The following is a 12898-nucleotide window of genomic DNA, read 5'->3' as shown; positions in this document are numbered from 1 at the left end:
CATTCTATGGTTTTATGAATCAGTGGGTGCACTGCACTGAACATATAATCTGAAAAAAAACAACCCCAATCAAAATGAGTTTCTTTTCCTTGTTGAATTGTCATTTAGCTTGGATCACACTGTGTCTTATCTCCTCTTTGTAACAATATATAATGCTACCTTCATGCTTGTGAGAGGGACTTTATAAAACTTGTTATAGTTAGAACTTATCATTTTAGATCCATTAAATATAGATCTTAAGCCGCAGAAATGCCCCTGGGGTTCTCACTTCTGGGAAGCAGGAGAATGTGAAGGATATATTTGATAAGAATTCCTTAAATTCATAGGAATTCTCTTAAATGAGATACAGAAACCAGATTTGATTTTACATTTGGTTTTGCTTCTCTTTCCAGAAAGTACATGAGATTCCTGAAGGACAGCCCCATCTGAGATAGAGGGTAGTGTCTCTTTAGTTCACAATATCTAAAAAGAGGAAAACCTGTTCTTTACTCCTCCTGACTGACCTGGTGACTTTCAATGTTCTAATCAAGCAAGTAGTTGATGGGTATTGTCTTTTCTTCCAAAACATTTCTGCTGTGAGCTCAGCAGTCACATCACTGGCACACTGGAAATCTGGGGAAACAATGTCAAGTGTCTGTGCAAGGAGACTCTTGGTCACAAAAGCGGTGATGTGGAATAGCTCCGTGCACATGTACTTGCTCCCAGATGCAAGTGACATGGATTTTGGCAGGTGTGTGGGTAGTTGTTGCAGAACATTGCCTATGCTGTAAATTCAATTGAACTGCCTTCTCAGCAGTTTCTCTGGATGAGCAGGCCTGTGGCTTTCAATACCTACCTGGGCGTCTCAAGGTGGCTTTGACATTTGTTTGGAGACCTGGGTAATACAGACAGGGACAGCTTCTGCTTTCAAACTGAGAAAGTCCTGATTTGACTGTGCATGTATAGGCAGGGACATCTCCTATTTGACAGGGCAAGGGGTAATGCCTTCAAGCTAAAAGAGGGGAGTCTGAGGTGAGCTCTTAGGCAGAAGTTCTTCCCTGTGAGGGGTCTGAGGCACTGGCACAGGGTGTAAGGAGAATCTGTGGCTGCCCCATCCCTGGTGCTGTTCAAGGCCAGGTTGGACACAGGGGCTTAGAGCAAGCTGCTCTAGTGGAAGGTGTCCCTGCCCGTGGCAGGGGTTGGAGCTGAATAGTTTTAAGGTCCCTTTCCACCCAAACCAGTCTGAAATTCTAGACTGAAGAGGAGCCAACAAGCCCGCAAGCATAGGGAGTGGCTTGGAGAGGGACTTTATAATGGGCAGGCTGAGATGGTTCATTCTCAGCCTGGACACAGTGCTGCAAAACTTAGACCAGTTGCACCTCAGCACCAACTGCACATCTACCAGTACAGATGGCTCCACAGACTGGCTCCACCAGAAAGGAGACAAGACCTGCTTCAGCCTTTCTGCAGCTTTTCACTTGGGAAGAGATCAGGATGCACAATGGCCGTGGGCAAGGACAGGAACAATGGCTGGTGATTGACAGGAAAGTGTATGATGTCAGCAAGTTTTCCAAACGACATCCTGGAGGCAGCCGAGTTTTAAGCCACTATGCTGGGCAAGATGCTACGGTAAGGTCTAGGAGGGCAGAGGAGGAAGTGTGTGTCATGGTCAGGGTAGGACATGGTGGGACACCAGTGGAGAGTCTGGCAGTTGATGCTGTGCTTGGGGCATGGATTTGCCTAAAGCCAGGATCCATGATTTTTTCCCAAGCGCTGTTGACTACTCCAGAGCTCATAATTGTATATATGTGGTGAGAATTAACTTCCTCTGGAGTTCAGCATCTGGTGTTTAGTCTCACATCCTTTCTTAACCCTTTCATTTGTGTCTTTCTCAGGATGCCTTTATAGCATTTCATAAGGACAAGTCCCTGGTGGAAAAATACTTGAAGTCACTGCTGATTGGGGAGCTGGCACCAGATCAACCCAGCTGTGAGTCTAATAAAGATGTGAGTGTCTCTAATGGAAAGTGAATGTCCCTAATAAAAAAGTGAGCGTCCTAGAATCCAGCAGTGGGAATGGCTTGGGGTTTGGTATGGGAGGAGAAGGAAAACAAAGGACCTAGCAGCATACCTGACACTGTGCCATAGGCATGGGAACATGCGCTGTCCCAGAATCACTAAATCCACACCTGGGTGTGAGCAAGGAGCCGCAGAGCCTCAGATTCTGCTCGGTTCTTCCCACTGCAATGTGTCAGTATCAAAGCTCATCAGTAACTTGTTTTCCAGTGTCAAAGCAAGACCAAGATCTGTTGATCTGATGCTCACGTTTATACAAAGGACCCTCTGAGACAATATCTCCTGTGACTTCCATGTCTACTGTGGGATTCTTGGGTCTGCCGTGCTTCATTTGCAATGTAGTCAGTGCGTTAATACTCACTTTTCCCACAGAAAGCACTTGTAGAGGATTTTCGTGAGCTGCGCTGCTCTGTTGAGAAGATGGGACTTCTGAGGCCAAATTACACCTTTTTCTTCCTGATTTTCCTTCACCTCCTGGTACTGGATGTTGCATCCTGGCTCGTGGTCTGGCACTTTGGAATATCCTTTGTGCCTTTCGTGGTTGGCATAGTGTTGTTCACCACTGCTCAGGTAAACTGCTGACAGCCATTCAACGCTGCAGACCTGTTTGGCTCTCCTGGGTAGAAGATAATGAGATGCTGATATCCCAGTTGTTGCTTTACTTCCTCATCTTAGATCCTGTTGTCTGGCTGAAGACAAGCATGTTGTACAACACAGTTTTGGTTGCCTCCAGCAACCCATTTTGCTGACAAGCTGCTCTCCAGGGTTGGTGGGGTGCTGTGAAGCTGGCATTTCATAAGATGGGATGAGCTGATCTCCTCACTCACCCAAGCAAAGGAGGGAATATTTCATGCTCAACTCCACTGTTGTGATACTGATAGCTCTGGTGCTTGTTGGGTCCTTTAGGAGCCAGTTACACTCAGTAGTCCTGAAAAATAGAAGGGTATGATACATGTCAGGGTTGGTGGAGGGAAGGAGGGAATAAGGACTTTGTGACCCTTAGATGGGAGGGTGAAGGGGGGAAGAAAGCAAGATTTTCTTAGTGGCGCTGAATCCTTAGGTGTTTTGAGACATCCATGGACAAAGTGTGAAGTAACTCATCTTTTTTAAACTATCTGTTTTATTTGTCCAATATCTGCTAAGGCAGATACTCCTCAGAGAGCATTCTTGTATTTCCATAGGAAAAATTGAGTGTAATCAAGTTGTGGATTTGGAAATGCTTACATTATCTAGCTAGTTACTTGGAAATCATCAATTTGCAATGGGAGCAAAAGACCTCCACGCTATAACAGTCGACTTGATTGTAATGCTATTTTGCTATTTTCCCCTCAGCTGCTCCAATAAAATCAGTATCTGGTATCTGAAGAGTTGCACCAGATGATCCTTGAGGTCTTTTCCAACCTGGTATTCCATGATTCCATGGCGTTCTATGATGCTGAGCAGCTTTAGGACAGTAGCCTGGAAGGAAGTTCTCAGCACTGAGCATCTAAGAGAGGCGGTGGGGTTTCTTCCCCAAACCAGGAGAAAGACACACTCATACTCTGAAGTTACAGAGCCTCCCAAGGCAAATGAATGCAATGCCACTGTGACTCTTCTTCCTCAGTGACCCTTTTGTCTTCCAGATCCAGATGGGCTGGTTCCAACATGATCTGGGGCACTGCTCTGTCTTCAGGAAGCCTAAATGGAATCGACTTCTGCAGATTGTGGTGATAAATGTTCTGAAGGTAGTTTCCTCATATTGGGAACATTCTGTGTGGTTAATGTGGATTAAGCAATGAATGGGAGTGTCCTTACAGTCCGATAATATTGCTTGGGAGAGAAGTGCAGTGTAGCTGTGAATAAGAGGTGGATAAATAGCAATTGGTGATACTGTTCAAGTCTGAATCCCTGGTCTTCATGTTTTTGTGCAGGGGTTTCCAGCCAGCTGGTGGAATCACCTACACCACCAGCACCATGCCAAACCCAACTGCTTCCTCAAAGACCCTGACCTCAGCTTGCACCCGAAACTCTTCAGCTTGGGAAAGACCCTCTCTGTGGAGGTGAGCATGGGCATGTTTGGAGAAGCAAAGATTTTAATGACAGGAAGCTGCAGAGTGAGGTGTAAATATTGATTCTTGAGCATTTTTGTATCCTGTCGTGAATTTGAGCCCTCTTAAAAATGGCTTTGTTCTGATATTGACTTAACACTGATATCTAGATACAGAAGCTGAAAGGAAACCTGCTTCTCTCTCTTGCTTTGGAACTTCAGTACCTGCTTTTCAAGAGGGGTTGAATTAGATAAATGAAGAGGTAGTTCTCACTGTGTTCATTAAGCAGGAATCTAAAATACCTCCTGAAGCATCTCAGGTCTCCAAGTGGCCCATTGCAATGTCTTTTCATCTTTCAGCTTGGAAAAAAGAAGAAGAAGTTCATGCCTTACAATTATCAGCATATGTACTTCATCTGTGAGTATTTCATCCTTACTTCTTTGCAGTGCTGTAGAACTTCACCTAAATATCCATCTCCTTCCCAAAATAAAGGTTTTAAAGATACTGCCATTGAAGTCACAGCTCCCAGATGTTTTGTTCACACCAAAGAAGGTTCACATGACAAGTTATTGCCCCTTATATCTCTCTTAGGATTATGTGGTGTTAGGTACCATATAGGGGTGAATCAAGTGTACGGATGAAGGTGTTGGGAAAGAAATGAAGTGGTGACGTGAAAAGAGGAAGAGAATATTCTGCGATGTGAAAGTTGGTGCAAATGGAAGAGAGCACTTTTATTTCCACTGGAAAGAGAATCTTTCTTCTTACAGAAGAATAGTGAGGACAGGCTGAGAAACTTGGGGCTGTTCAACCTGGAGAAGAGAAGGCTGTGTGGACACCTCATAGCAGCCTTCCAGTATCTGAAGGGGGCCTAGAAGGTTGCTGGGAAGGGACTCTTTGTTAGGGACTGTAGTGATAGGACAAGGGGTAATGGGTTAAAACTTGTAGAGGGGAAGTTTAGATTGGATATAAGGAAGAAGTTATTTACTGTGAGGGTGCTGAGGCACTGGAATGGGTTGCCCAGGGAAGCTGTGAATGCTCCATCCCTGGCAGTGATCAAGGCCAGGTTGGACAGAGCCTTGGGTGACATGGTTTAGTGTGAGGTGTCCCTGTCCATGGCAGGGGGGTTGCAACTGGATGACCTTAAGGTCCATTCCAACCCTAACTATTATATGGTTCTATGATTCTGGAATATTTATGATGCTGTGAATTGATAAACCTCTTCTGTTTTCATTCCTTCTTTCAGTACTGACCCCACTTACATTTATACCCTTCCTCGAGTTCTCTGTATTCTCCATTGCAATCAAGAAGAAAAACTGGTTGGTAAGCACTGCTTGCAATGTCTAGAAGGAACATTCAAACCCTACCTCCACTCTGTGGCTATATTAACCTTCACTTCAAGTGACTGGGGCAGTTAGGAGAGAAAAGGCTGATTCTAGGCTTGCTGCAGCAGGAATGCAGTCAATGGGACTGGGAAGATTTTTCTAGAAGCTATTTGGCCTTTTAGTAGCTGAATAAAAGTGAACAGAAGACTATCAGGCCTAGTCCCAAACAGGGCTGTTTGTCTGTGGGTCTTTAGTTACTGAAGGTAATGTGAGTGCTGTTGGATGCTTCAGGGATACAGTCAGCTGGAGGCAGAATGATGGTGTGGAGCCTCCCCTTGGTAAATGAAAGATCAATAACTAAGAACATTTTTAATGCTGGAGTTCAAGTAAAGGGGAGTGGAGGGGGTTCATCAACAAAACCTTATTTTCATCTTGTTTTGCTTTGTTTTACAGGACGTTTTATTGACTGTCACTTTCTACATCCGAAGTGGTCTCATGTATATTCCTTTGATGGGATTTAAAAATTTTGTGATGTACTTCTGGCTGTGCAGGTAACACACAGCATATCCAGGGTCCCCATGACTAATACCTGGAAACAACATTGAGTTTCAGTGGAAAGGAATGCAAAATAATTGTATTCATTGCAATTTACTTATATTTATTTTCTAATTGGTGGCCCAGAAGAAAGAGTGAAATTCAGGGGAGGGCTGGTGGCTGCTCAGCGACATCTGCAGCTACAAATTGAGTGGTTGTCAAAAGAAACTCCAAAACGCAGGAGGCAAACGCTTGATATAGGAAATCCTGAATTGCGTAAAAGTGCTCTTTCACTAAAGATGAGATTCAGGAAGGTGTTTTAATGGTAAATTTGGATGGGATTAGAGGTCTGGTGTTTCTGTGTTTATCTGTGCAGGTGCCTGGAGAGTATCTGGTTTGCTTGGGTGACACAGATGAATCACATTCCAATGCACATTGATTATGATAGGAACAAAGACTGGGTATCTACTCAGGTGAGAATCTCTGTTTTCTAGAAAGGGTCTGCAGTTCTGAATTGCAGGACAAAGGCAATGTTGTTATTCTCATGGCTGTAACGCTGTGCTAATGAGGTTTGCTCTTGCTCTTTGTTAAACAGGCATTTCCATAATAGTAAAACCACTTAAAACTTTAGTTGTAACAAAGGGCATTGGGAGTAAAAAAAATCCTACTTTTTCACTGAAGTGTTTTCATGTGTTTTTCACAATGCTTTTCCCTTTCTATTATGAAAAGAGATGATCCAGCAGGCAATCTCCTTTTTAGGCCAACTGAAGAGAAGCAAAATGGGACTGTATTCCTTTATTGTTTACCCTACACGTTACAGCTGTAGTGCAGATAAGATAAATTTTTAGGTCTGATAAAGTGAGTATGTTAATCTAACTTGATTCCAGTCTTTGCTGCCTCCAGCAGTATAATGCTATTCATTGGAGAGAAAGAGCCATTTCTAGAGCAGGATTCACCTTACTCTGAAAGCAGATCAGATGAATGGCAACTGGTGTTCTCCATTGACTGTAAGGTGATGAGCTCAGATGCAGATTTCAGATTAAAGGTATCTAAATCAGGTGAGATGAAGCCTGTGGACACAAACCTTTGCCCTCATCCTTTTGTGTCTGACTCCAATGGTACTAGTTGGAGGAGGTCAGAAGAATGGCTTTTGTTTCTCAACCGGGCATCTTTTCTTTCCATTCTTTCCATCCAAGTGAAAGATGTGAGAACCTCTTTAAAGAATGACAGTTGGGGTTGTGTGCATGACAATCAAGGTGCTCTTTCTGATCAAAGAGCTATTTAAATTGACTTATATGCTAACAACACATTTAAATCTAGACTTTGATTAATTCTTCAGGGCAATCATGGCTATAATCACTGACTCTGACTTGCTCTTTATATTGAATAGGGATGGATAATGATTGCTGGGGTTCAGTTACCAGACTTGAAGATAAATTAAATCTAAACCATGTATTTCTTTGGTGTCTTTTCCTCCCAGCTCCATGCAACGTGCAACGTGAAACAATCTTTGTTCAATGACTGGTTCACTGGGCACCTCAACTTCCAAATTGAGCACCAGTGAGTATGACTATGGGAAGAAGAGTGGGAATAATATGGGGAACTTAAAAGACAGCAAGGCCATGTAGTCTCACACTAAAGCATCTCAGGAGACCCTTTGCTCTCCTTATGGGAGAGGGCAGGGAATTACTTTGGACAGAGGGAACAGAGAATGATACAAGCCAACGCTTACAGTAACTCCCTCTCCTTCAATTCTGCAGCCTTTTCCCCACAATGCCTCGACACAACTACTGCAAAGTAGCTCCTCTGGTGAAAGCCCTTTGTGAGAAGCATGGCATTGAGTATAAAAGCAAGACGTTACTGACAGCATTTTCAGATATTTTGCAGTAAGTATCACTTAGCAAGATAGTTTTGCATTGTATTTGCTTGCAAGGAAGAGACATAAGCCAGCATTACAAATCTATTTCCATGGTGAGATCAAACCTAGAGTTTATTTTGGTTTTTCTAAAGGCACATAGATTTTCAAATTTGTTTTCTCTTATTAAATCCTCTCTACTCATTCCCTTTACACAGACTTTGCTATCGAGTTTTTAATCCATTTTTTCCATTTACTTCATTTTAATTCTAAATTGCTTCCTATGAAGTTGAATATTGTGTGCTCATAAGTGATTTTTTACTTTCTTTTCCTGCAGTTCACTGAAGGATTCCGGAGAGCACTGGCTTGAAGCTTATCTGCATGGATAGAAACTGGCAGCTCTCAACTGGAATCTCTTCACCAGGCAACAGCTGCAGACTCAGCACAGACCAGCAGCGTGTGTGTGTCTTCTGGCATAAAAACTCAGGAGCTGGGCAAAGCTAACTGCAGTAACAAGGGGTGGGATAGTAGCTTCACTAGACATTTTTTTTCTTGTCCTCAACCATGAACCTCTATTCTTCCTGTTCTCAGTCTCAGAACTTAGAGCCATGATGAACTGGGTCTTTAAACTGGGGAGAAGTGGCTCTCGAATCAGCTCGCTCAGTTGACTTCATTGAGGTGTCAGCTCATTGCTTATGGAAATGTTTGATAGGAAATTCTTCAGAGAATCGTGGAATGGTTTGGGTTGGAAAGGAGCATTAAAGATCATCTTTAAAGGATTGGAAAGGACCTTAAGATCACCTAGTTCCAACCCCCCTTGCATGGTCAGGGACACCTCGCACTAAACCATGTCACCCAAGCCTCTGTCCAAGCTGGCCTTGAACACTGAAAAAGAAACAAGATGAAGTAATAAATGCTGGGTGTAGCCCAAGTAAAAGAAGAGGTGAATGAAGAAGCTGCCAATGAGCTCAGGTTATGTCTTGGTCATTTTGAGGTTCTGTTTACTTTATTCCCTCTTCTCCCATCATTGAAGAGGAAGGTTAGAAACATGTGACTTCATTTGAAACTGTGGTTTGCAGTTCTGGTGTCCTGAACACAAGAAGGACATGGAGCTGTTGGAACAAGTCCAGAGGAGGCCACGAGGATGATCAGGGGCTGGAGCACCTCCTGTTTGAAGACGGGCTGAGAAAGTTGGGGCTGTTCAGGCTGGAGAAGAGAAGGCTGCGTGGAGACCTCAGAGCAGCTTCCAGTGTCTGAAGGTAGCTATCAGGATGCTTGGGAGGGACGGTTCATCAGGGCCTGGAGTGATAGGACAAGGGGTGATGGGTCCAAACTGAAACAGGGGAAGTTCAGGTTGGATATAAGGAAGAAATTCTTTACTGTGAGAGTGGTGAGGCACTGGCACAGGTTGCCCAAAAAAATGGTAAGTGCTCCTTCCCTGGCGGTGTTCAAGGCCAGGTTGGACAGAGCCTTGGGTGACATGGTCTAGTGTGAGGCATCCCTGGCCATGGCAGGGGATTGGAACTGGATGACCTTAAGAACCTTTCCAACTAAAACCATTCTATGATTCTATGAAATATTTCTCTCTTGAGCAAGTATTCCGAAGTTATCAACATAGAGAACTCAATAAAGGCCTGCTGGAGTCTAATTCAGATTCCAGGCTAGATAGTAGCTGGTTCATGTTATGTTCTCTGTCTGATAGGCAACTTAATTATGAGTTGTCTCTGTATATATATATATATATATATATATATATAAGAATAATTCTTGAAGAAAACTTTTCTTCTGAAAGAACGACATCAGTTCAGCAAAGACAGTCACCACTCATAACTGCTGTGAGGCAAAACATGTCAAGGCAGGGATAAACTGGGGTAGATTCCTAAATGTGGTGTCATCAGATGCAAGACTGGAGGCATAATGTGAAAAATTATTTTTGTTGTAGATAAAAAAGAATTTGCAAAAATGCCAGAGTCAGATTTGAGCAATAGAGCTCATCAGGATTAGCTTCTGTCTTAGTTCGTTCAAGTTTGTTCTAGAACTGAAGCTGTAGTGCACTCCATAGAATCATAGTATAGTTAGGGTTGGAAAGGACATTAAGATCATCCAGTTCTCCATTTCCAACCCCCCTGCCATGGGCAGGGACACCTCACACTAAACCATGTCACCCAAGGCTCTGTCCAACCTGACCTCGAACACTGCCAGGGATGGAGCATTCACAGCTTCCCTGGGCAACCCCTTCCGGTGCCTCAGCACCCTCACAGTAAAGGACTTCTTCCTTATATTCAATCTAAACTTCCCCTGTTTAAGTTTTAACCCACTACCCCTTGTCCTATCACTACAGTCCCTAATGAAGAGTTCCTTCCCAACATCCTCATAAGCCCCCTTCAGATACTGGAAGGTATCTCCAGATACCTTCAGCCTGTTGTACCTGACAATGAAGAACCTGCTAGAGAGAAATGGAATGATGTCTGGCCCAGGAGCAGGAGGAGTTGGAAATTCTTGTAACAGGGGTTGGAACTAGATGATCTTAAGGTCCTTTCCAACCCTAACTATTCTTTGATAAAATGGGTTGGCCAGGGAAGCTGTGCATGCTCCCTGCCTGGCAGTGTTCAAGGCCAGGTTGGACAGAGCTTTGGGTGACATGGTTTAGTGGGAGGTGTCCCTGCCCATGGCAGGGGGGCTGGAATTTGATGCTCTTAATGTCCTGTCCAACCCTAACTATTGTACGATTCTATGATTATATGGAAGGAATGCAGAATTGCCATAGGAATGCCTGTCCTCAAAGGCTATCAGTTGATTAAAACTTTTACTCAGGCTTTTGAAGCATGAGTAAAACTCATGCTGGCTTAGATCATTTGTAGAGATAACTGTACTCGGAAAGATGACTACCTGACAGATGGATGTTCTAGTCTCAGAGTTAAATGGGATCTCGGATGACACCTTCTTGATTAGAGTGGATAGTGGCTGAACTTCTTATCATAAGACAGATCACAGTATCACAGTATCACAGTATCACAGTATGCTAGAGATTGGAAGGGACCTCGAAAGATCGTCTAGTCCAATCCCCCTGCTGGAGCAGGAACACCTAGATAATGTTACACAGGAATGTGTCCAGGCAGGTTTTGAATGTCTCCAGGGAAGGAGACTCCACAACCTCCCTGGGCAGCCTGTTCCAGTGTTCCATCACCCTCACTGAGAAGAAGTTTCTTCTCAAGTTTAAGTGGAACCTCTTGTGTTCCAGTTTGTACCCATTACCCCTTGTCCTATCATTGTTTGCCACTGAGTAGAGCCTGGCTCCATCCTCGTGGCACTCCCCCTTTATATATTTATATACACTAATAAGGTCACCCCTCAGTCTCCTCTCCTCCAAACTATAGAGACCCAGCTCCCTCAGTCTTTCCTCATAAGGGAGATGCTCCACTCCCTTAATCATCTTAGTTGCCCTGCGCTGGACTCTCTCCAGCAGCTCCCTGTCCTTCTTGAACTGAGGGGCCCAGAACTGGACACAATATTCCAGATGGGGTCTCACCAGGGCAGAGTAGAGGGGAAGGAGGACCTCTCTCGACCTACTAACCACCCCCCTTCTAATACACCCCAGGATGCCATTGGCCTTCTTGGCCACAAGGGCACAGTGTTGGCTCATGGTCATCCTGTCGTCCACCAGGACCCCCAGGTCCCTCTCCCCTACACTGCTCTCTAACAGGTCGTTTCCCAACGTATACTGGAACCTGGGGTTGTTCCTGCCCAGATGCAGGACTCTACACTTTCCTTTGTTATATTTCATCAAGTTATTCCCTGCCCAACTCTCCAGCCTGTCCAGGTCTCGCTGGATGGCAGCACAGCCTTCTGGCGTGTCAGCCACTCCTCCCAGCTTAGTGTCATCAGCAAACTTGCTGATAGTACACTCAATTCCCTCATCTAAATCGTTGATGAATATATTAAATAATACCGGTCCCAGTACTGACCCTTGAGGCACTCCACTAGTTACAGGCCTCCAACTAGACTCAGCCCCATAGACTACAACTCTCTGGCTTCTCTCCTTCAGCCAGTTCGCAGTCCACCTCACTACCTGATCATCCAGTCCACACTTCCTCAATTTAGCTGTGAGGATGCTGTGGGAGACTGTGTCAAATGCTTTGCTGAAGTCAAGGTAGACCACATCCACCGCTCTGCCATCATCCATCCACCGTGTTATTTCCTCATAAAAGGCTAAGAGATTGGTCAAACATGATTTCCCCCTGGTGAAGCCATGTTGACTGCCCCTCATAACCCTCTTATCCTTGATATGCCTTAAGATGGCACCAAGGATAAGGTGTTCCATCACTTTCCCAGGGATGGAGGTGAGGCTGACCGGTCTATAGTTACCCAGGTCCTCCTTCTTGCCCTTTTTGAAGACTGGAGTGACATTTGCTTTCCTCCAGTCCTCAGGCACCTCTCCCGTTTCCCAAGACTTGGTAAAGATGATGGAGAGTGGTCTAGCAATGACTTCTGCCAGTTCCCTCAGCACCCGCGGGTGCATCCCATCTGGACCCATGGATTTATGGATGTCCAGACTGCTCAACTGGTCTCTAACCCATTCCTCATCGACTAAGGCAAACCGCTCCGTCGACCTGACTTCATCTAAGATCTCCGGGGTACAGGGCTCTTCAGGACTGCCTGCAGCAGAGTAGACAGAGACAAAGAAGGCATTCAGTAACTCTGCCATCTCTGTATCTTCTGTCACCAGGGCACCCATCCCATTCATCAGTGGGCCTACATTGCCTCTGGTGTTAGTTTTGTCTGCCATGTATTTGAAAAAGCTCTTTTTGCTGTCCTTGACCCTTCTCGCCAGGTTTAATTCTAAGGAGGCCTTAGTCCTCCTAGCTGCCTTCCTACATCCTCTAGCAGCAGCCTTATATTCCTCCCAAGTGGCCAGCCCCTCCTTCCATGACCTGTAAACTCTCCTCTTCCACTTGAGCATACCCAGCAATTCCCTATTTAGCCACGCAGGTCTCTTGTTCCTCTTGCTTGACTTCCTACGTGTCGGGATGCTCCGATCTTGAGCACGGAAAAAGCAATCCTTGAATGTCAACCAACTATCTTGGGCCCCTTTACCTTCAAGCAGCC

The 12898-nt window shown here is 44.7% G+C and overlaps 1 protein-coding gene across 1 annotated transcript; it reads left to right on the top strand.

Moving 5' to 3' along the window:
- Positions 1-1300: 1300 nt before the first annotated feature.
- LOC134165315 (acyl-CoA (8-3)-desaturase-like) lies at positions 1301-8337 on the top strand. Its single transcript, XM_062621970.1, has 12 exons — positions 1301-1608; positions 1875-1985; positions 2427-2624; positions 3677-3778; positions 3965-4093; positions 4441-4498; positions 5325-5401; positions 5857-5954; positions 6314-6410; positions 7418-7497; positions 7698-7823; positions 8130-8337. The coding sequence occupies exons 1-12, from the start codon at positions 1390-1392 to the stop codon at positions 8179-8181; spliced, it is 1347 nt and encodes a 448-aa protein (XP_062477954.1). The 5' UTR covers positions 1301-1389; the 3' UTR covers positions 8182-8337.
- The last annotated feature ends 4561 nt before the right edge of the window (positions 8338-12898 follow it).

This window comes from Pezoporus occidentalis, unplaced genomic scaffold (assembly GCF_034315485.1).
Source record: "Pezoporus occidentalis ecotype Australia unplaced genomic scaffold, CSIRO_AGI_Poc_V1 ctg236, whole genome shotgun sequence".
Classification (NCBI taxonomy): Eukaryota; Metazoa; Chordata; class Aves; order Psittaciformes; family Psittacidae; genus Pezoporus; species Pezoporus occidentalis.
Note: the sequence above shows the minus strand (reverse complement) of the source record. Positions and strands in the feature narration are given on the sequence as shown.

Coding starts and splice junctions, on each gene's coding strand:
- LOC134165315 (XM_062621970.1), top strand. CDS start 1,390: ATGGCTCCACAGACTGGCTCCACCAGAAAGGAGACAAGACCTGCTTCA. Junction 4,499..5,324: donor TCAGCATATGTACTTCATCT/GTGAGTATTTCA, acceptor TCCTTCTTTCAG/TACTGACCCCACTTACATTT. Junction 7,498..7,697: donor AACTTCCAAATTGAGCACCA/GTGAGTATGACT, acceptor TCAATTCTGCAG/CCTTTTCCCCACAATGCCTC.